The 14,565-nt window shown below is 37.6% G+C and overlaps 1 protein-coding gene across 1 annotated transcript; it reads right to left on the bottom strand.

Annotated features, from left to right (window-relative positions):
• Positions 1-39: 39 nt before the first annotated feature.
• On the bottom strand, positions 40-11,481 carry dbh (dopamine beta-hydroxylase (dopamine beta-monooxygenase)). Its single transcript, XM_055040292.1, has 12 exons — positions 10,974-11,481; positions 8,713-8,859; positions 8,331-8,588; positions 8,042-8,218; positions 6,061-6,163; positions 4,970-5,136; positions 4,714-4,857; positions 3,197-3,235; positions 2,776-2,835; positions 2,540-2,667; positions 1,823-1,982; positions 40-560 (listed from the first exon to the last, which is right to left on the bottom strand). Exons 1-12 carry the CDS (start codon positions 11,334-11,336, stop codon positions 468-470), a joined length of 1,839 nt encoding a protein of 612 aa, XP_054896267.1. The 5' UTR covers positions 11,337-11,481; the 3' UTR covers positions 40-467.
• Positions 11,482-14,565: the final 3,084 nt, after the last annotated feature.

Genomic DNA, 14,565 nt, shown 5'->3' with positions numbered 1-14,565 from the left:
ACAAAACCTACATAGGAACAAACAAATACGGCATAGACCGGAAGGTAATCCAACATTTTACTGTAATATAGAATATTTATTTAACCGCTTTACATTAAACTATACGGCAAATACCATTCTTTAACAGAATCGTGAGAAATGGAACAAACTTTTTCTGTTCATTTGTGGATAGCTTTTATGTTTTTTATTTTTATATTGACAGACTTGTGATGTAAAATATATCTGTCATTTTCATTAGATGTAACACATGAATAACACTGCTATTAGCTTAATTAGTATGCACTAATAATAAACACAGCTGGTGGGTGTTTGCACAGACATATAATTACAGTAAGCAGTGGATGCTATTTATCAGCTAATGTCGAGATGAAACAAAATTCAAACTAAGTCACATTTAATAATCCTCTTTAATCTCCTGTCAGTCCGCTGACCGCTCCCTGTCCTCAAACTACTCCAGATGTTTCTGCTCAGCTGTAGGACTCTGCACCGCCTTCACAGGGGTAGCGATGTTTCGGTAGGATGGAGGTCACGTCTGGAAGGGGCTGTTTTTCCCACTCGCCCTGGAAGAAAAATGAATATGTTACAAGCAATTGTTTTATTTTAAGGCATGTTCTTCTGTTTCTTTTCAAGAAATGTCCAGATTATCCATATGTCTTCGTTGATCTTTGTTAGGCTTCTTTCTATAATACACACAACTTTGCAGTCTTGATCACATTTTAGCACAAACATTTATAGTAAACATAATTGCTAAGTACAATAAATGTGTAAATGTCTTCGAAGGAAGACGTGATGGGAACAAAATTAAATGATCACAAAACAATACAATTCAGAAAATAGAATTTAGGCAAAACCAGTTAACATAAAACTACCTCTCCTGTTATGTCACTGTTAGTAAAACTTGATTTTCTTTTTCAGGTTATATAAATCAAGCACTTATTCATTAATATGCTTGAGACATTTTACTTGAGTCACTTCTAGTTTGACAACGGTTGTCTTTCTCTAAATTTAAAGTTTGCTTGATAATCTGAAAGGTTTTAAGTGAAAAATCTTAAGGATTCATGCCAACATGCTGAAGCAGCACATTGTTGTGTGCAAAGCTTTGAGCCATTCAGCCTCCGGTTGTTTGTTAGAATAATTCCAGCAACTTACAAAGCTTTCTTAGCATGAACAAACATATTGTATTAAAAAAAAAATCACTCAAGAACAGTGAGAATGACTGCAAGCATAAACACTGACTTAGAGTTTTTTTTTTCTTATACATTTTTATCTTGAGCTCTTTTGCCTTCCATTAGTTTATAAATATGTCAGTGTGAAAAAAGACCACAGGCTGGGCTCGACATTAAAGGTCTTTTAAAGTGATAAGGTCTGGCTTTAATGGATTTTCCACGAGGCATGGTGTTTTAGTTATTATATTTTACCTGATATATTCCCTTTGTTACCATTTCTCTTCCAACCACATATTTTAATAAAGCTCTCTTAGCTCCATGTCACTAAGCTGTAGAATGACATTAATTTTTTTTTTTTTTAATAAATTGGTTTTAAATTTGACTCCTGTTTGTAAAAGCCCAAATTCCTAACTCTATTGTTCTGAGGAAGTGACATTTCTGTCTAGAAATCATGATTAAGGTCATCATGACATTTGTAATCAATTTACTCACTCTCATCCCAACATCTTGGATGTTTGTGTGGGTTTATTTTACTAAAGCAGTCTGAGTCTGACTCTTCTGCAGAAATGATATCCACATTGATTTGGCTAAATTGGTAGCTTGCCAGTCCATTGTAGCTTGTAAATATGTGTGTATTTGATGAATGAGGGACTCACGGGAAAGAGGCGTGCAGTGGACTGATTGCAGTGCATGGAGATGGGGGCTGTGTTATAAAGAGAGTCCAGCACTTCTCCGGCAAAGTCATCCCAGTGCAGCTGAGCGTACTGATCTGTCACACCGAAATCGCCACACACACACTGGTCATTTCCATGGAACCTTGATGGGAAGAGTGGGAGAGATGGTAAAAAGTCCACAAAAGAAGGAGATGAGGTATTTTAAAACACTTAACTTTGCTTTTAGAGGATAACAGTGAATTGGGTTTGAAGGGGAATAAAATCCCCATTAGTTTCTCTAATTCTTCACAGATCTCAGGGACATTTTCTGCCATTGTGGTTTAAATTTGCCAGAATAGCTATCAGACCAACAAGGTCCATGTTTTAACCAATCTTAACAAGAACTACTGCAAAATTTTACATTTAATAATTATTTTTTTGCCTTGCTTTTGATTGTGTGTTTTGGTCCTTTGTGTGTGTGATGCATTTTAGATTTTTTGTTGTTGTTTTTTTTCAGATTCAAACAATGGAAAAATGCAGCTCCTGACCTTTTAAAGGTATATTTGACGCCGGGTCTCCTCGTTTTCATTATTACTGCTAATCATTGACCCATCTTAGTCAATTTAATATTTAATATTAATAATTAAGTACTCCTTGAAATCTATTGTCAAAATTATTGCAGTATTTTTATGTTTCTTACTAAAAACAGCAGAGCAGTACCTGTTGATGAAGCTAAAATATCTCTGCAGGTACTCTGGGTCAACGTGGCTCTTGCACAGCTCCAGTTGAGTCCGAGGGTAGTAATGAATATAATTGACGCACATTTCCTCCATGATGCCAAAACCTCCCTGTGCAGATAAGAGCAGAACAAAATAATGAGTGTGAGGGGCATCAGAGCGGGAACTAAGGGTTACGGTGCTAAAACAAGCTTTCGTTTTAAGACTGAAACTTCGCACCACTGTAGGCTTGCTCCTGTCCTCTGTGTTGTAAGTACACTTCGTAATAAGGACATCGCCCTGCAGGATAGGACAATAATTACACAAGAAATATCAGCAGCCAGTTTGGCGTAAAAAAAGAAATGCGTTTTGTGGATCAGAGATATTCTTTGGTCAGTTTTCTGGGAATTTCCCATCACATCTTAGATCTTACAGCCTCCTTTTATTTACATTCAATTGAAATGCTTCACACAGTGGTAGGAATATAATACACTGCTGTGCGAGCATAGGGGAAGAAAATATAAATAAACTTGAAACAGATGAGTTGTAAATTGCTATTCTTAAGAATGAAATAAATAAAAAAAAGCAGTTGAGTGCACAATAAATAGATAGATGATAGATTGTTTTTTTTTTTCACAAATCCACAAAATGTTATACTTACTGGTAAAATATTGACCATTTTCCTCAGAACTCGGATTGTCTACATGGAAGAAGAAAGCAAATTCAGCTGAACAAAAGGATGCATGTCTTAAATATCAATTGTGCTTCACATTAAACATCAGCTTGGATATGATCAGCAATGCTTTTATTGTTCTTCTGAGTTAACCATACATTTCAGTGTAGTATTTTTGCATCTTTCTGTACAAACACTTTAATTACAGAGAAGAGGAGTTTCTCTCCCCGTGACTTTTTATACTGACAAATTTTAGAAAATATGTTAACTTGATGAAGAATAGTGTGACAAAAGCCCTCATATGTCTAATGAGGCCTCAGGTTCTGAGTTAACGCCACTCAACAAACATTTAGATGAGTCTCACATTAAATCATATTGAGATTTTATCACATAACAGGTGAGATATGTAACATGCAAAAAGCAAGTTTCTGGGCTGTAGCTCAGCATATTAATGTCGCTGTTTCTCAGTTCAGAGCTGACAGATAAGGTTGTTGCATCTTTGCTGCAAGTGGGAGGATGTTGTAACTGTAGCGCCCCCTTTTGGTGGATGAAGAAATGGTCACATTAAACCCACCCAAAAAAGTAAAAATGTGGAAATACTAGCTGATACTCGAGTTAACGCTCAGAAATAGAAAAAAGTGCCACCTGTGTCTTATTGGTATTTATGTTTATAAACAAGATGTCATTAGCTTTGTAGCACAGCTGGCTGCAACAGGATGTTTGGCAGCATTTTCAAACTAGCTCAAGCTGTTGGTTGATAAATTTGTGGTTTTGTTCAAGAAAAAAAGCATTTTCTCATTGTTATTGTTATTCTGAATCAGGAATTTTAAAATAGCAGCTGTCTCCTCTGAAGCAGATTTTTGCACACAATCGCATTGGCACTCTAGCACAGCCAGCTGCCGCAGGAAGTTAGCACAGTAGCAGTTTGTAACATCCATAAATGATTGCTTAAAAATGTTTTTCAATGCAGGTATAGTAAAATATATATTGTATTAATTTTATGTGTTAAACTATTTTATTTATATTGTAATTTTTTTAATGAAACAAGTCATCATTACAATAGTTTATTAGAAAATGAGTGATAGACTCCATTCTGTTTTGTTTCAGTTCTCTGAGAGATGAAGCGGTTAAATGACGACATGATGAAGAAATCTTTAAGCTTTTCTTATTTGTTAGAATAATAATGTAGAAAAGCTGTGCTGTGGCACCTCGTTTGCCCACATAACACTTTCTGGTTGGAACTTGGACACTTCTCTCTTCTTAACTTCTGATACATTTTTACTGTTAATTTGTAAATTATAAATTATCATATTTATGAAACAAGATAAAAAGTTTTCACATAGAAAAAAGAGCTTGATTGTCCTCTTGAAATTTGCTTCTCAAGTATGATTTTTTAAAGTGTGATTTTTTTTAATTAATCTTCCAATCTTTTTGCATTAGAAAATAAATACAGTATATGTGTAACGTTATAGCATTAACGTGGATAGAGATGTCCTTTCTTTCACCTGGTAGTGTGTACTGAAGTGCTGGTCTTCCTGTACCACTTCCAGCTCTTTCCCTCCCCTCACTAAAACTGTTCTGACCCCACGGCCAGCCAGGTGGGTGTGCAGCTGGGAGGCAAAAACATAGATACCTCTTGGAGGCAAAGCCTACAGAAACAACCAGCAGACAAATAAAAAGAGTTTTTAGATTTCCAACAAATCTCAAAGTTGAGTTTCTCAGATTTTGAGGTACTAAGTGAGGCAACTTTTATGTACGTACAGTCCGAGTGCACTTAGATGTGCAATACCCAGTGAGATAGAAGGTATGCTGCTTTGGAGGGATCGCCATGACAGGAGTGTAAACGAGGCCCAGCTCCATGATCCCTGCGTCGTACCGCCTCAGGTTGCGAGTGTAATGCAGTCGTATCCCAGATGAGTCATGTCTGCCTGCATTAAAAATACAGATTCATTGATGTTTGATGTACGGTAACTGTGATACTTGAACAATATTCCACAGGTAGGGTATTTGTGCACCTTCCCAGTCTTTGAAAGATGTAAAAATGAATGTTTCTTTCTTTTTGTCTCCTGTAGCAGCCTTCTGCTATTTAAGTTGTCAGTGATCATTGACCGAAAGCGTCGAAAAGGTACTTTATCTGTTCTTTTCCTGAGATGTGTTTGGAAGCACTTATGGTTTGGACAAGACAAGGAAAACCCAATTGTTTATTTTCCAACAAAAATAGAAAAAGTAAAACAAAGGATGATCTTATTGTAAGTTAACATTTGTAACTTACTGTGAATTTTGCTAGTAATGAATTTTAATTGAGATGCACTGGAATTGCCTGTTCCACTTGACCTGTCAAGGTGGTCAGAAAGTCAGTATGTGATGGACGAAGATTGGAAGTTAGCTATTTTCAGTATCATAGTAAGGAGTTTTGAATTAATGAAAGCACAGAGAAGCTGTGAACACATCTCATATGCCTTCTCATGCTATGATTCTTAATTATAAACGAGAACCTGACAGGAAAATGTTGGGTTCTCATTGGCACACCTACAACCTGTAACATTGAATTTAGCCAGACCTCTTCTGGTTAAAACCTCTAGATTTCTCATAAAAGCAGAAAATGTTTTAAAATTATTCATATCAAGGAAGCGACACAAGAATGTTAATGTGAAATACACACATATTTTACATTCAGATACATATATGCAAAAATCAAATCATCTAATCTAAATAGAAGAGACTGAAGTTCAGTGTGACAGACAAAACAAAGCTCTGTCTGTTTTTATTATTTTTGAAACAATAAAAACAGAATGTATCTTCTATCAGCAGTACATCCTTCAGTTGAGTACTGGTGTGTGTACTGTGTGTACCAGATATAAGGAGAGGGTTGTGGTAATGGACTTCCAGACGAAGAAACCTTGAGGAATCAGGTCCACCTATGGCCAAGCCTGCATCAGGGGGATAGTAAAAAGCCTGCAGGCACACACATGCATGCACACATGAAATATAAGATTCATGAGAAAAACCAGAGCAGGAGTTTGTGTCGTGCAGTGGCTAATTGGACGACTTACAATTTATAGTTCATTTAATAATTGTGTTACAACTAGAATCATGTTTTATAGTAATCAAGATTTTCCCTTGAAAATAATATATATTTTAAAATGTTTTATATGCATAAATTAGTCTCTAGTATCTGAAAAGTAACAGAAATATTCAAATTTGTTTCTTTGCAAAGTAAAGTTGCACATCAAACAATTTTACTTTTGTTTTTGAATCTGTAAAACAATTTACAATTCTGTGCTGGCATGTAAAGTGTATTTTTCTAAAAAACATTAAGTTTTTGCTCCTCCGCCGTTTCAAAAGGACAGTTCTCCATAATTTATTTCTCCCTCTTTTTTTCAGCTGCTTTACAAGGCTTCAATACTCTTCTTTCAGTGCACTGCCTAGGAGAATAAAACAACACTATAAGAAGGTGATGAAAGAGGCCTGAATATTTCCAACCTAATCTTGTCTTCACAGCTCACAGAAGGCATCCTGCTTGTTTTTGTTTAGCTGGCAGATAATCCAATCGGAGAGGGGCCAGGCTTGCTTGTGATACAGTGGGAAGCGGTACAGAGAAATATGGTGACAGCCTCGCTGTTCCCTGTCCTTTTTGCTTTATGTGGAGACCAGGCTGCTTTACTTACTCAGCCGCTGCTTTGTTACCTTATGGCCTTGCACTCGACTTCTGAGGAGTCGAAAGTTTGTCATTTGGACAAAATCTGCGGTTAGTCCATATTTTTCCATCCTGAAGATGATTGATTTTAAGATGAATATTAAATCTGAGCAACATGTTTCCTCTGACAGGAAGTCATATTAACATTTTGGAGTTTCAATCTTATAGAGAGTTTGTGGAGGAAGTTAAACATTAGGCTGATGCCAAGGAAGCCTTTAAACCTGAAAGACTCGGAGCTCATCACCAAAACTAAGTAATTACAATTTCTGGATTATTGAGAAGGTTGTAAATAAACATTTTGCTTGTTTATTCAAGTTGTGCAAGACAAAGTTTACTCTGGCCAGGGCATCTTATCTGTCACAAGAAACTCAGGAATTATCTCCATATTTTTCACCACAGCCGTTGTAATTACTTACTAATCCCACAATAGATATCAAAAAAAACATGTGAGATGAAAACTATTGGGGCACATAAAAAAGAATGACGTTATTCATATTTAACACGGGTTCTGCAAGTTATAGCCTGCTATTTCTGCAATGAAGAGATTGCCAGTGGCACAAAAAACAGATTTAAGTCTAGTTGAAATAACATTGATCTAATTTTAAGGATCCATTATGATTTATTGTTTTTGTATTTCCTCTAAAACGTCTCAATAGATGCGTTCATAAAGGGTTTTCATTTGCTGTTTTTGTGGGTGTATTTTTCTCTTTTCATGTCTGCAAGTTTATAAATATTTGTGTGCTTCCCACATACAGACTGTCTCTTAATAGAAGTGATGTGTGTGGGAACATCTTTGCAGAATTTTAAAGCCTGCAGCTTCAGGCTTTAATATTACTAGCGTGGGAGCTTTTGTTTGGCTCTTAAATTAGGTGCAAGGTCTGGACTTAACCAAGTTCGTCTCAATGCTCTGTTTCAATTAGATGCCTTTATTTACATTAAACCAGGAAACTATTTACAGTTATTCTGCTCTCTATTTTGGTCTTTGCATATTTAATTTTTTTTTTTATAAACTAATGACATTTAACCTAATTGTCAGATCTTTAATTGACATTAGAGTATGGACTCTTGGATTATTTGTCATGGATGTTATTGTGGAAAAGTCCCATTCATATTATGGGTGTGACTTCCCATCGTACCTCTGCCCCCATTGCCCACGCAGCCAGCACATGGCGGCAGAAGTTGAGATTTTTGGGTTTCATCTTGTCGTCACAGGAGCCGCTGTATTGTGGTACCTCTCGCAGATCTGGTGCACACTCAAACACTTCGATATGATGCACAATGGCTTCGTTACCTGGAGTTATCACAGACTCATACTAGAGGAAATAGTAAAAAAAAACAAACAAACAGGCTGTTTATATGTATTCATTCAAGTATTGATAAAAAGACCAAATGCGAAAGTATTTATTATTTTAAATATACTTATACCATGACGATGTGGTTCTTGGGCATGTCATCAGGCAACTTCTGGATGAAGCACCAGTAGGTAGTTTCTTGGTTTGGTATGGTGACATTTGGAGCAAGAACATCCATCGTCTTCACATCTGGAGGCAGAGTGGGTGATGGCATGTCAGGGCGAAGCATCAACACTCTCTGCACCCCCATGTGGATTCTGGACAGGTTCAGATCTCCAAGTGAGGCAAGTGGTTGATCCAACAAGCCGTAGATGATGTGCACAGTTCCTTCCTGGTGAGTCAGAGGAGAAAGGTTTTAAACAACTGCAAAGGTAAATACGGGAGGCTGATGCACACAGACGCACACACACACACAGAAAATAAAAGAACAGCGCAGTAATAACGTCTTTTCTTACCTCTATGACATAATCCTTGGGATCACAGGTACTAAATGGCCTTTTGAAGAGCAAGTAAAATTCATCAGCTTTCTGCTTTGCCTCAATCAGCTCGTAGTCCTGATGGCTATCCAGTGATACATGGCCTTTGCTGTCACTCCATGCGTCCTGTAGGAGATGATGATGTGAAACAGGACCACCTGAAGACCTCCAGCTTTAATTACAGTACTTTGAGATAGCATCATTCACAGGAAGGAAAAAGGAAATACAAACAATACATTTTCAATGTAGTTTGGATTTGTATTCATCCTCCTATACTTTGCCACGTCTATAGTAAATTCAATCCAGTGCAACCAACTGTCTTTAGAAATCAGCTAATTAGTAAATGAAGTCCAACTGTGTGTATTTTCATCAGAGTTAAATACAGCTGTCCTGTGAAGGCCTGAGATGTCTGTTAAAGAACATCTGAGAACAAAGAGAATCTGTTATGGCAATTATTTTTCATAATTTTAATAAATGTAGTCTCTGCAGAAAGAAGAAAGCCATTGCAGAAAGAAATCCCTGACATGTCCTGTGTTCAGTTTGCTATAAAAATGTTAAAGACAGTGCTCTGGTAAGATGTTACCAAAACTGAACTTTTTGGGTTACGTGCAAAACTCTAATGGTTCAAATTTAACACCACAGGACATCCTGCCACTGGTGAAACGTGGCGGTGCCAGCATTATGCTGTTTAATGCTCTTCTTCAGCAGGACGTGGGAAACTGTCCAGAGTTATTGGGAAGATGCATGAAGCTAAGTACAGGCCAATGCTGGAAGAAAATCTTAGACGTTTTTGTAAAACAACATTCAAAACCAGGCATAGGTTTTCCGTTACCTCTTTAGTTAAGCACTATTTCATATTTGCCATTTGAAATACCAATAAAATATGTTGAAGATTGCAGCTGTAACTCGAAAAAAATTTGAAAGAAATTAATAGAGTTGGAATACTTTCTTAAAGGACTGAAAATCCTCCGTTCATTTCGCAAATGAACTGATGAACAGATGACCTGGTTAGTTGGTAAGGTCGCCTCTACAGCAGTTTGAAAAAAAAAAAAGCATTTTGAAGTGAAAAAGAAATTAACACTGTGACAATTAAGACAGCGACATGGTCCTGTTTGACAGTATATTTCAAGAAAGGGCAAAAGTAAGTAATAGTAGATTATTAAGACACAGATACTATTTCTGTAATCCCAATAAATAAAAGCGAAACTCAAAATTTGTTACTGGGTAATGATTGTGACAAATGGTAGCAGATGTAGTCAGTTGTTTGATGGAGAATTATGATGTAATTCATGAAAAGGACTAGTTAGAAAAAGAGTGGCATGTGGTGTTGTGAAGCCTTCCCCAGCCTGGCAAACAAGATGTTCTCCTTCTCTGCCAGAAGCCTTTGTACCCTCGTCTGAGTTTCTCACATTCCTACCTGTCCAAAATAACACCTAAGATCTCTCGTTTTCATCTCCTCACTGTTACTCTTATGTAACTGTCCCACACGAACTCCATGGATTTTGAAGACATCAGTTTAGAAAGTGTGCATTTCGTACAAACCTAACAAAGTACATCTTGTCCAGTGTGAGTTAGAAGTTTGTGGAGAAAAACTTGAGATATATCGGGTATATCTCCTTAGATATGAACCTTTAGACCTTACTCACTGTAGGATTCTACTGATAGTATCATGTCATAAAATTATTTACAAATTTAGATGTTGCTGCTGTCTTTATTCTTATATGTGACAAATATATATATTTTTTTCTCGTTAATCAGATGTCCGCACTGATTTATTTTTTCCTTTGCTTTGTTGATGTTTCCTTGCAGACACTGATTAGGTAGTGAGAGACTTAATCAGAGACAAAACAATACCAACAAGTTTCCAGTTGAAATTTCTTAAAAACTGTGTGAGGGGTAATGGGAGAAAAAAAAGGCATTTCGCACATCTTAATTAACATGTGATTGGGCTTTGATATGCAAATATCTGCTAATGATTCCCAGTAGAGCTGCAGCTATTAGTGCAGTTTGACTGATTTCCAATTAGGAAGGCTTGATAACATCTTTAGTGACTCTGTGATCATGCAGCAAAACTCTTCCCCGGGCTGCTTGTGCAAAAATGCCGTTCCCACTTCCCTACAACCATGGAGAGACAAAGAAATGTAGGAAATCCCTTTTCCTTAAGATTCTTTATAAAATCCCTGCAAAATAAATAAATAAATTCAAAACATAGACCATAAACCAGCATCAATTTTGCTTACCCCAAAGTAGCTCCTTGTTCCATTGTCCCACAGCACCACCAGGTCTGCGTTGGTGAGTTCACCGCGGTCCGACATCCCCAGGACCACCCCGTGTCTGAGCTCTGCAACCCTCAGCTGTATGTAGATCTCCTGGGTGGCGTAGCTGATGTTCCAGGCCAGCTGCAGGTTTCCAAGTGGGTCCAAAGGCATACGGAAAGGCATGGGGAGAGGTGGCAGAGAAGGGCTCGGCTTTAGGCTGGACACGTCGACGGCGTTGGAGGGCGCCTGATACGAAGCCACGAGGATGACCATCAGGGCAGCCAGGCCAGTAAAATACATGATGGTTACATCCTGAAGGCGAACGTCTTTGCTGAAGATCCTCATGCTGGTGGACAGATCCAGTCAAAAGGTTTTTCTTTTCCTTACCTCCCTTGCCAAAGATGAACTGAAGTTTAAGCTGAAAAACAAACTTTTTCTTCAGTCTTGCTGTAAAAATTCTTCAGACTAATAATTTGTCTTGCTTGATTTCAGGCCTCATATGACATAACAGACGCTCATATGACATAACAGACGCTATTTCTTCCAGTGTTACGTCCTCTTCGTCTGTAATGCTGGACAAAGTTTGACCCTCTGTGTAGCATCTGCACTTCTTCTTTTCTATTTATCTGGTGAGATCCTCTATTGGTGTCATCTTTCCTCTGAACAACCGCTACTTCTCTTCCTACCTCGTCCACCTCTTTGCTTTTTAAAAGACTCCTCCCTTGTGAGTTGCCTGTTTTTATCCAGCCTAATTGTATTACATTTGTTGAGGAAAATTGAATTGTGTTCTTTAAGCCCTGGGGGTCCGACATGATTCTGCACGTCTGCCAGACCCTAATTGACCCAAATCCAGCCATGGGCATTATCAATGACCATCATATTGGACTTACTTAAGTTTATTGTTCTTTCTGTTCTGCTTTGGTAAGCAAATCACCAAAATGACTTTTTTTCTACCTGTAAATGTTTTCTATATATTCTGCCTACACCAGAGGCTGTCACCCCATTGATTCAAATAACATTTCGGGGGCAGTGGGAGCTTGGATGATGTGTAAACAAGGCATTAAGGTATTATGTCCTCCTTAACCTGTACCTTAGGCTACAGAAGACCTAATCTAACTGTCAATACAGATTTTCAAAAGGAGAAGCGATGTGATCTAATAGGTCAGTAAAGTCACTGTGAAAAGGGTGTTGAGTGAAAAAAGTTTACTATAGTAGAAAAACATTACAGAAACTGCATGAATTAAAATAAGGAGTTATTTATTTACTTGCTTGGCTATTGTTTTTATTATTATTTTTTACATAATGTGTGGACTTCAGCAGAAAAATGTTTATTTCTCACTTAAAATGGCATTTGCAAATTGATATTTTACTTATTCATTATCTTTTCAACAATGAAACATGTAAGGATTTATAAATTTCAAACACATATTTTGATGAAAAAAAGGAGCATGATTTTTTTTAGAAACTGGATCTGTAAATCTTTGCAAATCTGAAGCATAACAGGGATCTGACTCGGTCATGCTTGATTTCTTAAAAGAAAATCATTGAGGTTTCCCAATTTTTGGTATTAATGTATTTATATTTTGTTGATATGCAAATGATTTTTTTCTGCAACAAGAATAGAATATGGGGTCATTATTTGTTGAACTAAACTTTTGAAAATTATCAATCAAATTTGTCAAACTTACAACCATCTCGTATTACATTTGGAAACAACACAAAATCAAAACTTTGGACACCATTGGCTTTCGGAGAAATGTGATGATTTGAAACAGAATCGTTTTTGTTCCCAAATGTGTTAAGTATGGACTCACCCTGCAGCAATAGCATAAGTGTTTACCACAAAACCATTTTTTATAAGTAAAAAATCCCAGTTTATTGCCACAAATCCCAGATTCAAACATTAAGTCAGAAAAGTATTGATTACCTGAATATTCATACTCCAGAAAGCAATAGAAAAACATAGTGATGACTTGAAACATCTCTTTTTCATTGCAGAGGACTCAACAGATCTCAAAACTCCTTCAATTGCAAGTAAAGCTCCGGAACAACTCTGCTGCAGAGTGACTGCCAACTGTGAATGAAATGGGGGGAAAAAAACTTATAGGATGTCAGACTAGTGAGTTTTTGCTTTTTATCCAGAACAGAATAATACAGGAAAAGCTTTGGATCAGAACAAAAAAAAAAAAAAAAACAGACAGGATAAGAGAAATCCAGCCAGTGTTGTGGTTAATGTAATAAAAACGTCAAGTCCCCTTGGGCACAAACAGAGCTCTGTATGTTCAGAGAACAGCTCTCATATGAGGCTCAGTGACCTTCTCTTTGTCTCTACATGCTTGGCAATAATGATTTCATTCTTCTCCTTCTTTCAGTCACACTTCTGATGCTTGGCCTGCTCTGCTTCTCTCCCATCACACGTTTCTCTGCTGGGGCGTCCTTCTTTCACTGTCTGCCTTCTCTTCTTCTCTTACAGCCACACTTGTCTTTCTGGTGCCACTACTGATGCGTCAGCAAACAGAGCTGAGACGCTGTAAAGTCAGCTGTGAATTGGGGAGACGAGGTGTGGGGGTGGGGGACACCGGATGAAATGAGTTATTACACTTAGGATTTGAATGATTCATCTGAGCCGTTCTTCTGTTTGAGTGGGCTTGTTGTTATAACTTCACTGAAGAATTGGATGCATAAAGATGAACATGTTGAACATTTTCTCTCATCCACACAGTCTAGATTTTAAATTAAATTAACATGATGGTGTAGGCTGGGGAGCAGGGCCACATCCCAACCACGGCTCCAATTATCCAATATTCTACTCACACCCAGTTCACCGATCAATCTCGGTTTATCATGTTCATTTGATCCCGCCCTCTTTTTCTCCCTGCGGGGCATCATTTCATCATCTCCTTCTAGTCCTCTTCTATCTCACTACGCTCAGCTATCTCCCTCTGCTTCCCTCCTTCATTCTTCACTACATTCACGTTCCTTCTTTATCTAAGCTCCATCTGGTCTTGAGTTGCCCACATGCTGACACTCCTCCTCTCAATCCTCCAACAGCTAGTATCCAAATGAGGATGTATCATCACATCCTATGTGACTCATCTAAAAATCTATATTTTAACTTTAATATGTACATGCACCCCCTCTCGTGTCTTGTTAAATGTTTGCTTAGGAAGTTGCGCCTTGACCGCATGCCTGTGCCCACGAGCCAACTTCTTGCATAATTCTGGCAGAACATTTAAAACGCCAAACAGAGAAAGTGAAGTTTAGCCGTATCTGAGCTTCAACGGACTGTGCTGATTTCAATTTAAGTTTCTATGCTGTTAGCTTTAGTAGCTTCACCTTAACTTGCGCCTCCGCCCATGCTTGTTTTGGCCATCAATCTCCTAAACACAATTAGAGTTTATCTAAATGATTTGCTTTCCTGAAACAGACTCAAAGACGGCCCCGCAGCATGATACTGCCACCACCATGCGTCAGCTCTTGGTTAGAAAGCTTCACTTCAACAGTACTTTTTGGCATTGTGGGGGAAGAAAACTCAGTTGAAAGATCACTTAAAATAAATATTTAAAATCCCTAA

This window comes from Poeciliopsis prolifica, unplaced genomic scaffold (genome assembly GCF_027474105.1).
Source record: "Poeciliopsis prolifica strain line A6 unplaced genomic scaffold, Auburn_PproV2 SCAFFOLD015, whole genome shotgun sequence".
Taxonomy (NCBI): Eukaryota; Metazoa; Chordata; class Actinopteri; order Cyprinodontiformes; family Poeciliidae; genus Poeciliopsis; species Poeciliopsis prolifica.
This window is presented reverse-complemented; position numbering and strand designations above follow the sequence as displayed.